Raw genomic sequence first — 12,660 nt, 5'->3', positions numbered from 1 at the left:
ATAGCCCAAGAGTTATTAGTATTTCAGTCTGGATTGAACAAACATTTTAAAAATGAAACTATAAAGATAAGCTTTGTTCACATTAAATAGGATTTACATGCCTTGCTAAAGGATTTGATACTAATCCTACTAACGGTTCTAAAACTCCAAAGTATGATCTGCAAAGTGTCAACACGTATTGTGAAGGACCAGGGGCTGTGGTTCAGTGGTAGAGCATGTGCTAGCCAGCCATCAAGAAGCTCCACGTTTGCTTCCTTCAGTGTACTCCTTGCAGTGCAGTGTCACAGCCTTTCTTTGTGTTACCTGTGCCAAAATATTCAGTCTTTAGTGGGTGCCAACCAAGTGTAAGAAGCCCCTGGTGAGTAACACAAACACATGTCCCACCTTCTCCCTGCCCCTAACAACACTTTCATCACAATAACAACAAAGGAAAGGGGAGAGGGAACTAAGTGTTGTGAGTGGTAAAAAGAGCTTCCATTTCCAAGTAGGAAAAATCTCTGAGTATATAAAACTATGAAAATTTTTATGATTTAAAAATATTGAATATAGCATCCAAAGATACCTTATCAAGAAACTTACAGGCATGGCATTGAACAAAATACATTACTGTTATCAGTAGGGAAAAAGCAAGAATTATTAAGTAGAAAAGAAAAGGAAATATTCTCCTTAAATATAATTTATAGATATGGTACTTTATAAACCTTGCAATTGTACTGAAATTTCTGACTGCACTCTGATTATGTGACCGACATCAAGAGCTTAATCTTTCTCTGCTCTAGATTTCTCAAATATTGAATATAATAATGATAAGATCAATCATATTTATTTTCTATGATTACTATGATAAATAAAACTATGTAAAATTATTAGAACAACATTAATTTGTATTAATTCTCAGTTCATATCAGCTACTACTATTTTTCATTTCCAGGGACATATAATAATGGCATGTGATATAGGAAAATGGCAGTAGAAATGTAAAGAATGTACATAAAGAAATTTGTCACAGGGCTTAAATCCAGGATATGTGAATAATTCAAACAAATCAGAAAAGAAATAATTCGAACAAATCAGAATAGAAGTAATCTAATAAAATAGAAAAAGTATTTAATAACACTTCAATTCCTCAATACTGAGATTCCAGTAGGAGCACATCAAATTAGATAGGAAAGTAACATAGATGCCAATTAAATATAAGAAAAAAAACTCAAAACATAGAAGGCTCAACTAGCAACAAATAGCTTAGTAAATTCTTAGACAAGGTCTGAACGACCTCATGGTGGGATATAGAAATTTTCACATTAAAAATAATTTTAATTTATGAATTTTAATATTAGAGCTTTGCTATCTACTCAATTTCAACTCTAGAATTCTATTAACAGTAATGGCTTTTGTATACATTAAAGTACATAAATAAAATTTTAAACAAGATGATCATCATCAAAGAGAGAAATAAAAGTAAAATCATAGCATAGCACTCATATAAATAGAGAAACTTTTTTAGTTAGCAGTGTTGGCTGTGTACTTCACCACTCCACCTCTCTTACATAGTTGTGAGAATATACATGGTCAAATCACTTTTGGAAACTTTGCCAGTATTTACTAAAGCTGAATATACATATAACCATTGCTCAGAGACACTAGGTATGTTCTCAACAGAAGTATGGGCATGTAACAAAAGCAATACATGTAATAAACGCAATACATAATGTTAAAAGTAGTTTCATCAACCCGAGTGCCCAAAAACAGATGACTGATTAAAGAAACTTTGGTACATCTACACAATGGAATACTATGTAGCTGTTAGAAAAGATGAAGTCATGAAATTTGCTTTTAAATGGATAAACATAGAGAGTATAATGCTAAATGAAATGAGTCAGAAAGAGAGGGACAGACATAGAGACACTGTGCTCATTTGTGGAGTATAAAATAACATCACATGAGGCTGACACCCAAGGACAGTATATACAAGGGTCAGGGGGATTGCCCCATAGCTGGAAGCCTGCTTCATGAGAGGAGGGGAGAAGGCAGATGGAATAAAGAAGGGATCACTAAGAAAATGATGGCTGGAGGAATCAGTCGGGATGGGAGATGTGTGCCGAAAGTAGATAATGGACCAAACATGATGACTTCTCAGTGTCTGTGTTGCAAGCTATAATGCCCAAAAGTAGAGAGAGAGTATGGGGAATATTGTCTGCCACAGAGGCAGGGGGAGAGTGGGAAAGGGGGGTATACCCGGGATATTGGTGGTGGGGAATATGCACTGGTTGAGGGATGCGTGTTTGATCATTGTGAGATTGTAACCCAAACATGAAAGCTTGTAACTATCTCACAGTGATTCAATAAAATTTTTTAAAAAATTTTAAAAAGTAGTTTCATTCACTCACTGGAGATAACTCAAATGTCCAGGCAAAACTCAATAGAAACTTAATTCTCTTCCAAAGTAAAATGGGTAAAACTGTGATGTATTTACAAGGTTTAACATTATACAGCAGTGAAAATGAGCTAACTACTGCAGCATAGCAAATTAAAGACTGAGTGAATAAAATAGCCACAAAAGAGGACTATCTATGATCTTCTACATAAGGTTCAAAAATAGGCAGAGCTAATCCATGGTGTTACTAACAAGACTGGTGACTGAATTGGAAGACAGGATAATGACTAAATGAAGCCATTTCTGGGGTGTTGTTGATATTCTGTTCCTTAATGTGGATAGTAGATACATGGATGTGTTCACTGTGTAAAAATTCACTGAATTGCACACGTAGGATTTTTTACTTTTCTTTTTTAATTTGTCTTCATTTAAAAATATGAAACAATACTAGAATAGGAAAACATGGAATGTTGTGGAATAAAATTTAGACCAAGTAACATAGTTGCCATCAAACAATTAAGATGAGAAAACATCAATATGGACCCACAGTCTTCAACTTATAGAAACTGAAAAATTACAAGATTTCTTTTTCTCTCTTAACTGAGAAACCACCCAGTGTTATACAATCAGTGTTTTATTGTTTGTTTACTGCTCCTTTACTTTCCTTACCTCCCCCCATATCCCTTTCTCCTTCCTTAATCTATCTTTTCAAACTTCCTCCTTTCCAAAGTGTCTAAGAACCCTCCACCAGTACCTAATATAATTCTTGTCCAGCTCTCATTTTCACCACTAGCTTCCTTTGAAATTGATTTTTTTTCTCAGTACTATATTCTATTACTCCATTCCCTACTCATACTAGTTAAATACACTATTAGTTAATAGAAATTTGAAATTTTGTATAAAAGGGAAGTATATGTAATTATACTTTAACTATCATTGGCTCTAAAGAAACATTGCGCCAACTTAAATTTCTTTTTCTTTTTCTTTTTGGGCTGTACTCAGGGCTTACTCCTGGCTCTGCACTAAAGGATCACTCCTGGAAGAGCTGGGGGGAATATGGGTGCTGGGGGTTGAACCTGGGTCAGCTAGGTACAAGGCAAGCACACTATCCACTGCACCATCGCTACAGTTCCTGTGCCAAACTTTAACTTAAGGTTTAATTTTCTTATCTCTTCTGTTAACTGTCCTTTGACATCTTTCCTGAAGCATAAAGGCATTCTATCATCCATTTTTGTAATTAGATGTCTCCAGTCTGCTAGTCTGAGATGGTCTCTCAGAAGTCCTAATATTTATGTTGTATTTTGCTTTTACATGCCAACCTGACCTCTTAGGGACCAGGTGTTCTAGGTCAAACTACTTCTGGTTTCAAGGCCCATGTTTATAAAAGTACTTCTAAGGACAGTTGTGATATTTATATAACATAAAATGTATAGTTTCTAACATATACAAGATATCCAATAAATGGTATCTGTTATTGTAATTTCTGTTATTAAATTCCCTACAGCAATGAGAGGAGTGTTCTCTGGCTTTCAGTTAACTTAGTAAATGCGATTACATGCTCACACCATCTATTATTCCTACTGTGTAAATAACCTTTACTTTAAAATTGAAATTTGCAACAAAATTAAACGGATAATTTCCCCCAAACACCTTGCAGGTTCATTTTTGCAGGCAGCAGAGAAGTCCATATCCTTGGTTCAAGGTGGCAGGAGTGAGTTCGCTGCAGCTTTGGCGTGGGAGAAAGGGAACTCGGGTCCAGAGGACAAGGTGTTTTCTGAGTGGTTAGAATCAGTGAAGGAAAATCCTGCTGTGATTGACTTTGAGGTAAGATCAGAAAGTTATAGGTAAGAGAATCAAAGCAGTCTCTAGCCGCTCAGAAAGTACAACACAATTCCTTTTCCATCTTCCTCTCAGATGAGAAAAGAAATGTCTTTCTTTAGTGCACAATGTGCCTTTTGTCGTGTTAAACTATGCATTTATTACTTTTGCTACTCAAACAAGTATTTTCTAGTATAGTACTTAAAATTCCTAACACGCATAAAATGCCAGGGAAGGGACTTTAGTGACTAAAATGGCTCCGACTTGCTCTGAGGATTACTCTTGTGATTCTCGAGTATATGGCAAATCTGATGTCTATATTTTTCTTGCAACATTTTATGTGATGAACATGTCTACATCTTCATTTATAGCTCTGTGAGATAATATAATTGTACATTCTGTTTCTGTTCTATCACCACTGATTAAATTCACCAGTCTTGTATTTACTATAATTACATTAAAAGGTGACGTTTATTATTTATTGCATTTCTATGAAAAGCTTTGCCCATATGTCATTTGCAACCAGTTCTTCCTGAAACATGGCTGCATTTTAAAATCTGTCAAAGGAGTTATTTTGTTCACTTCATTCAAATGAAAACAAAGAACTTCAACCATTATTAAAGTGAAATAATTTTTATATCCAGTGTGACAATACACTGAGTTCTACAGGTTCTACAGGTTATGGTAGGAAACTGAGGCACAGACACCCATTGGGGTATTTGTGAGTCATATATTTCACTAGTTAGACATCCCTTTGGGGTTTGAAAATGTTCATAAAATTTGCCCCCTATTAATTCTCAGAAGAGTGACGTCCAGAGATACCTCATCTGTCACACTTTGAGGACAACAGAAATCAGCTAATCTTGCAGAGACCTGTTCACCACGACAGAAGGAAACGTATTTCTCACCCTCTCATATAAAGGCCTTTTCTCCACTACAGGCAGAGAGACGTACTATATTCTAGAATCACCCCTTTAATGGGGGTGGAAGAATTTCCAGACTTTGCCTCTCATTCCAATGATTTGACATGACTGGACCTTCTTTCTCCCATCTGCCCTTAGCTTGCTCCCATCACAGACTTGGTCAGAAACATTCCCTGTGCGGTGACCAGACGGAACAACCTCAGGAAAGCGTTTCAAGAATATGCCGCTAAGTTTGACCCTTGCCAGTGTGCTCCATGTCCTAACAATGGCCGCCCTACCCTCTCAGGGACTGAGTGCACATGTGTGTGTCAGAGTGGCACCTATGGTGACAACTGTGAAAGACGCTCTCCGGATTATAAATCCAGTAAGTAGCAGCAGCTGAGTGTGGGGAGAGCATCTTTCCCCCCAGAAGCCATTCTAGCTTGACCATTCGTAAGACCAAATGGAAATTCCACCTTTAAACTCATGAGGAAAAAGAAGCCTGTCAAACCTTAGATTTTAAAGTCCAATAGCCACAATGTATACAATCTGTCAATCATTTCCCCTTGGAAAACAACCTAACCTCCTACCTCAACCTATTCTTCCATAAAATGGGGTTAATAGTAGCAGGCTGAAGATTAAATACATATGTAAATAGTGCATAGTACATGTCCTGTAACATGAAAGCAATACAATGATAAAGAATAATATAAATGTGTACAAATGTTCTTGCTATAAACCTCCTATGCATTGGAGTTAAAAAATGAGGATAATTTCATGATATTAAATAAGTCAAAAGTTTTCAAAAATGAAGCCACAGGGTTTTATGGAGGATTATTTGTGCCTATCTCACATGTAGTACATGGAGAAAGACCATGTACTACATAGTACAATTCGATATGTCCTATTCAGAGGAAGTTTATACAAGTGTGAATATGTGAATTTGTTATACATATATTGTGCACATCACAGCTATGTTACTAATAGTTAAAAATGGCTCCAAATTGTTGCCTTTCTTCTTCAGGCTGAGGAACTGGGACAGGCATTCAGGCAATGTGTAAGCAATTTTCACTGGCAATTTCACGAGTCCACTAAGGAACACAGTGGGAAAGTGAGGAAACTGACTAATCCCCATTCTGTCAGCCTCAGCATGATGGGAGGGTGGCTCGTTCTGCATTCCAGATGCAGTTGATGGGAACTGGAGCTGCTGGGCGTCCTGGAGCACATGCGATGCTACATATAAGAGATCCAGAACCCGAGAATGCAACAACCCTAGCCCTCAACAAGGAGGAAAGCTCTGTGAGGGGAAGTCCCATGAAGAGGAGGACTGCACATTCTCAATAATGGAGAACAAGTAAGCATGGGTGAGAGGAAGAAACGGGCCTTTTTCCCACTGAAATCTAGAGCTGTTTGTTATTCTACTGCCAGAGAAAGAATTGAAATGTTACTCATTCCAACGTAAGAGATGTTCAATCTGCTTCTCTTTTCTCTCTTTCTCATCATTTTAATATATAGGAACGTATATCAAAATTGAGAGGGAAAAGCACAAAAATAATGTAGATAGAAATATTTGAGAATGTACATGCCTCTAGATATGTGTATATGTATATATATATATTAGACATATGCACACACATAATTTTTCCCTTTAGTGGACAACCCTGTATCAATGATGACGAAGAAATGAAAGAAGTAGACCTTCCTGAGATTGAAGCAGATTCAGGGTGTTCTCAGCCTGTTCCTCCAGAAAATGGATTTATCCGGGTAAGCATCCTTCTGACCTTCTTTGGGGTTTAGAGTTCAACACATAAGAAAGAAAAGTATGCACTTCCTTTTATTTGAAATTATAATTTTCGGGGCCGGAGCGATAGCACAGCGGGTAGGGCTTTTGCCTTGCACGCGGCCGACCCGGGTTCGATCCCCGGCATCCCATATCCCATATCCCATATCCCATCCCCAAGCATCGCCAGGAGTAATTCCTGAGTGCAAAGCCAGGAGTAACCCCTGAGCATCACTGGGTATGACCCAAAAAGCAAAAAAAAAAAGAAATTATCATTTTCTAGCTTAATATTTTCTTCTTGACTTACAAATATTAAATAATTACTTAGAAGTGTTCCACTTTGCTTCCATTCTGAGTTCACTAGAGATATAGCCCTGACTGTCAGACTGGAACACTGCTGGTTCCTGGTGTTCTTTGGCACTGCTAAGTTTATATGCTAATGGTTCACTTATGTAAGCAGGAAATTTGTGCATGATAATGATTTGGAGAACTTGTAAGAATCTGAAACTAAGATATGACTGTTTATTTCTCGATCTGAGCAAGTGAATCCTTAGCTAAAGTATGTTATCAAGCAGACAAGTTAATCTTGGTTATAATAATGCTTGTTATGTCTGTAATATCTTACTAGGTTAGAAATTTCTTGAATACTTAAGCATGCCATTGTTTTTATAAAATTTCTATAAAATGGGTAATTTTAGTATCCTTTTCATTTTAAAATTAAAACAGAAATAAGAAAAATATTAATTTTTTTATAAAGTCACAGTGAGTTTCTTTGGTGGGAAGAAAACACACTTGGCACTGCTCAGGACTTACTTCTGACTCAGGGATAGTCAGTGCTCAGGTAGTGCTCAGGCAACTATGCAACATACTAGGGATAGAAGCTAGTACATACAGGCAAAGACTATCTCTCAGACCTGTAGAAGTTCTTCCTATAACTCAAAAGAACTGATTACTTTCAATAAGCAGGTTCATGACTTTATTTTTTGCCTTTTGGGTCACACCCGACGATGCACAGGGGTTACTCCTGGCGCATGCACTCAGGAATTACCCCTGGCGGTGCTGGGGAGACCATATGGGATGCCAGGGATCTAACCCAGGTCAGCCGCATGCAAGGCAAACACGATACCCACTGTGCTATCGCTCCGGCCCAGGTTCATGAATTTAAACCTAGATATAATACATATACATGCATAATTGAAATGAATGAAGAGTGATTGTGGGGGAAAATGAGAGAGATTCAATTGCTATCTAGAAGTAGAAATTGAGACGAATCTGTAACTGAGATGTAGGAGTGAAAGGTTATAAAGAATATAAGATGACTTGGCATGTTTAGAAATATTTTTCAAAGAATTTATAATTTTCTTATTTCTGTTTTAATTCTAGAATGGAAAGAGATTGTACGCAGTTGGGGAAGAACTTGAAATTGTCTGCCAATCTGGATTCAAAACTGTTGGATACCAGTACTTCAGATGCTTACCAAACGGGAGTTGGAGGCAAGGAGATGTGGAATGTCAACGTGAGAAAGGGCAAATTCTTATGACTATCACAGAAGTGCTAAGGAATAAATATCCCTAGTATCAAGCCAGATCACACCTTTAGATTAGAACACTTTGTCTCTTTTTGTTAATTCTGGTGAAAAGGTTTACTGAGGCAGAAAATGGGATTTGTTTGTGAAAATTAGCTTTCAAAATATCTTCATATTTTGCTTCTCCTAGCCCTGCATATTAGCTTCACTCACATAATACTGCAAAACATGAACTTTTTTAAAAAAGAAAAATTCAGGAAGCCTGCTAACTGCATCTAACCGCAAACATCTGCCTTGTCTGATGCACAAAGTGATGCAAATTGATGCATCCCAAAAATACACTTGCAGTTTTTATGTATCAGAAATGAGATTTTGTGTGAAACACAATTTTCTCCTTCCAGTATTCATTCGTTGTTGAGAAAGAAAGGATGAGTTTATAGGCACCACACTTCTGTGTTTTGGTGAAGTCAAAAAGAGATGCAAACAAGACTCAGATGGGGACCTGAGTTATCAAGGGAGACCTGAGTCAACTTTTGTGTTCTGCTTCTGTGTCCCTCACAATGTGGTAGGTTGCTTTGGGAAAAAATCTCGTGAGGGAAAAAAGAGAAGAAAAACATTCCTTAAGAAAATGGGTCCTGAAATAAAGCCATAAAAATTAGAAATGTCTAGAGAAATTCCTTAACAAGGAAACTCAAGAGTTTCTTAGTAGAAACATGGGATATTCCACACCCAAGTTTTCTGATGAAATGGTAGCTTCAAATACTAACCAACACTGTAATTGTTTTAAAATAGCCACTTGGGTTATATAAAATCTGCCTACATTCATTAAGTATTCTGCTTCAGTAAACACATCTGAAATGTTTCTCTACAGGGACTGAGTGCCTCAAGCCAGTTCTACAAGAAGGTTTAACAGTCTCACCACTTCAGAGATTATATAGAATTGGTGAATCCATTGAGTTAACATGTCCCAGAGGCTTTGCTGTTTCTGGACCATCTAGATATACATGTAGTGGAGATTCCTGGACACCACCCATTTCAGACTTGCTCACGTGTGAAAAAGGTGGGTAAAACCTCAAGATTAATGTGTTTGCTAAGGTGGTACCCCCTGAAATTGGTAGTAAAACATCTACAGTGTTGCTATTCTTGAAATCTTTGAGGAAGAATGAAAGGAAGAAAACAGAAGTTTATATTAGTGAGCTAAGTTATATAGTACCTTGTGTCAATGATGAGATGAGGCAAAACATAGGAAATTATTGTCTAGTTATCTTCAAATTTTAGAGAGTGAGATTAATTTATTTTATCTGAGGGGGTGCAAACTTATTTAAGAATAAAATCAGCTAGGGGCTGGAGTGATAGCACAGTGGGTAGGGCATTTGCCTTGCACGTGGCCCACCCGGGTTCAATTCCCAGCATCCCATATGGTCCCCCGAGCACCGTCAGGGGTAATTCCTGAGTGCAGAGCCAGGAGTGACCCCTGTGCATCATCGGGTGTGACCCAAAAAGCAAAAAAATAAATAAATAAAAGAATAAAATCAGCTAGCTGAAATTTTGGTTAAAATGGCTAACTACAAAAAAATTACACACAAAATTAAACATTCTGTTTTAATTTAAAACATATAAATGAGAAAGGGGAATAGCTCAAAGGCTTGCATTTAGGAGACCTGGGTCTGTCCTTGTCACCCATTGGTTCTTCAATGACTGCCTGAAACCTCAGCACCTAGTCTGGAGTGACCACTGAGCACTGCCAGAAGTGGCCCTTCAAAACTGAAAACACAGAAGCATACAGGTATTCAATGGTTTTTTGACAGAAGACCAAGTATAACACTAAATGGAAAAGCATGAAAACACCCTTACCCAGGTCCAAAACAGAGATGGCAAATAGGACCCAAGTTCGAATAATTGGCTCAAAGTATGCAGTTAGTATAATTCTGTAAGCTCTTTCCCCTTGCCTTTCCTACTCTTTTTTCTTTCTTTTTTTTTTAATGTGTGAATGAAAAGGGGAGGGGACTCAATCTGTTCAATAACCATGAAACTATTAATACAAAGAGCTTTTGAAAATTTGTGGGAACTTCAGGTTAATATTATGCTTTGTTTTCATATGATCCCCATTCACATGGGTCAGAAGGATAAATATACTTGGGAACCACAGAATTCAGAAAGTTACAATCCCCTAGGTCATTTGTGCTGCATTCTCTTGTTTACACACTAAAGAAATAGCATAGGTCTATGTATATAACACACACAGAGACAAATACACATATACAAAAAATACATACATGGATAAACACACAGAGAGGACTCTGTTTAGAAAACAAATGGGAATGATGAGCCAGTCTGAGAGATAATAAAATCTTCTACAGCTGCATAAATGAAATACCTTATCTCATGTACTTCCTCTTCAGCAATATCACCCGAAGTTTAATAAAAGGAATTTTTACAGAAAGAGAAAGAAAATAAACAAGACATTCTTTCCTCCCAATGGGTGGGAAGCTGTGGAGAGACTTCCTGGCCATTTGAAAGTCAGGAAAAGAATTTTAATTCTTTTGACATTAAAACTGATTTAGTGTCCTAAGGAAATGAGCTGTTACATGCCCCAGTCACTTTTTTCTTCCTCTAAGAAATCAATATCTCCAAAGATCCCCCTTGCCATCAGCACTTCAAAGACAGCAACATTCTTGCTTCTATTTTGCTCACAACTTGTGCTAGACTGGGCAGGCCTCGGATCTGGTCTCATTCTGACACTTGGTGAGTGAGCAAAGTTCCCCTGACATGATCAATGACCCCTCAAATCTGTAGTGACAGAGCAATGCCTTTTGCCGTTGGAAAGTTGATTTGCCTTGGAAATAATGTAGAATTTAAAGTCCCTCTCTAATCAAATGTGGAATTTACTTGCTTGCCATGAGCAAAGTGGCATTGCTAGACAAGAAATCAAAGAAAACTCCCAAGTCAGTATAAATTTTAATAACAAGCTTTACCAAGAATTATAGTTCTACATGTTCATGAGGGTTCTGGGGCATTTCACAGGTAGACCAAAGGTCTTAAACAGAGGTTAATAGTGTGAATTGGTAAAGCTAGTGACGAAAACCTACCAAGTTTTTATATCTGCATTTTTACTTTGAACTTAAATCTCCTTCCCTTAGCAAGCCCTTCATTTGATGGGCTAAGTGGAGAAGCCGGGAAATGCCTTTCTTTCACCTACTACATAAGAGCAACTAGATCAAGCTGCCAACTGCCTTCCTCCAACAGTCCCTTCCAAAGACTGTTGTGCTTCTGTGGAGGCCCATTACTCAGATCTGAAGCTGAGAGATCAGCTGCACATCCAGTTCAACTTGAAGGAAGACTCTGTGGTCTGGCCTGAACGATAACAAAGATGACCAATATTTCCCTTTCCCTGTGACCAAACCCATGTTGTTCTCGCTACTTTAACTCTTCTTCACATGCCCATTACTCAGTTGCTCCTTTGAACTCAGCATCGTTTCCTTGTAAATATTTCATATTTCTCAGTTGGCTTTATTGCTGGCTGTTCAGCAACCTTGTCCCTGTTTATAAAATAACTATTCCAGTCTTTAAGTACAATTCTTGACTTAAAAAAAATTACAGCTATCTGGGGAAAAAGAAGTACCCTCTTTCTCTTCTTAGAGAGAAGGCTGAGGGTTGCTAGGAGAAAAGCAAGCCAATGTAGGAAGAGTTTTTGATTAACTGCTTTCCTGACCCCACTGTTTGGGAAAATTCCAGTTCATGTGCCATTGTAACAGGTAGACTATTCTTCTTTTTTTTTTTTTTCGCTTTTGGGATCACATCCAGCAATGCACAGGGGTTGTTACTCCTGGCTTTGCATTTAGGAATTACTCCTGGCTGTGCTCAGGAGACCATATGGGATGCTGGGAATAGAACCATGGTCGGCCTCATGCAAGGCCAATGCCCTACCTGATGTACTATTGCTCCAGCCCCAGGTGACTATTCTTAAAAAAGCTTTACATAAGATCCACTTTTCTTTCTTTCTTTCTTTCTTTCTTTCTTTCTTTCTTTCTTTCTTTCTTTCTTTCTTTCTTTCTTTCTTTCTTTCTTTCTTTCTTTCTTTCTTTCTTTCTTTCTTTCTTTCTTTCTTCCTTCCTTTCTTTCTTTCTTTTTTTCTTTCTTTCTTTCCTTTTTTTCGTGTTTTGTTTTGTTTCTGGGCCACGCTTGGTGGTGCTCCTAGCTCTGTGCTCATTGATCACTCCTCGTGGAGAGGAGGCCAAACTACAGGAGAGGACCATATGTG

At 37.6% G+C, this 12,660-nt stretch overlaps 1 protein-coding gene across 1 annotated transcript in view; it reads left to right on the top strand.

Moving 5' to 3' along the window:
• The window catches only part of C6 (complement C6), an 80,406-nt gene that overhangs the window by 58,044 nt on the left and 9,702 nt on the right, over positions 1–12,660 (top strand). Inside the window, exons 10-15 of the mRNA XM_004605536.2 lie at positions 4,032–4,198; positions 5,254–5,479; positions 6,277–6,448; positions 6,747–6,858; positions 8,258–8,390; positions 9,271–9,459. Of these exons, the coding sequence (XP_004605593.2) occupies positions 4,032–4,198; positions 5,254–5,479; positions 6,277–6,448; positions 6,747–6,858; positions 8,258–8,390; positions 9,271–9,459 (999 nt within the window). The remainder of the gene's footprint in view (positions 1–4,031; positions 4,199–5,253; positions 5,480–6,276; positions 6,449–6,746; positions 6,859–8,257; positions 8,391–9,270; positions 9,460–12,660) is intronic.

The sequence above is a fragment of the Sorex araneus genome, chromosome 1, assembly GCF_027595985.1.
Source record: "Sorex araneus isolate mSorAra2 chromosome 1, mSorAra2.pri, whole genome shotgun sequence".
NCBI classification, from domain to species: Eukaryota; Metazoa; Chordata; class Mammalia; order Eulipotyphla; family Soricidae; genus Sorex; species Sorex araneus.
Note: the sequence above shows the minus strand (reverse complement) of the source record. Positions and strands in the feature narration are given on the sequence as shown.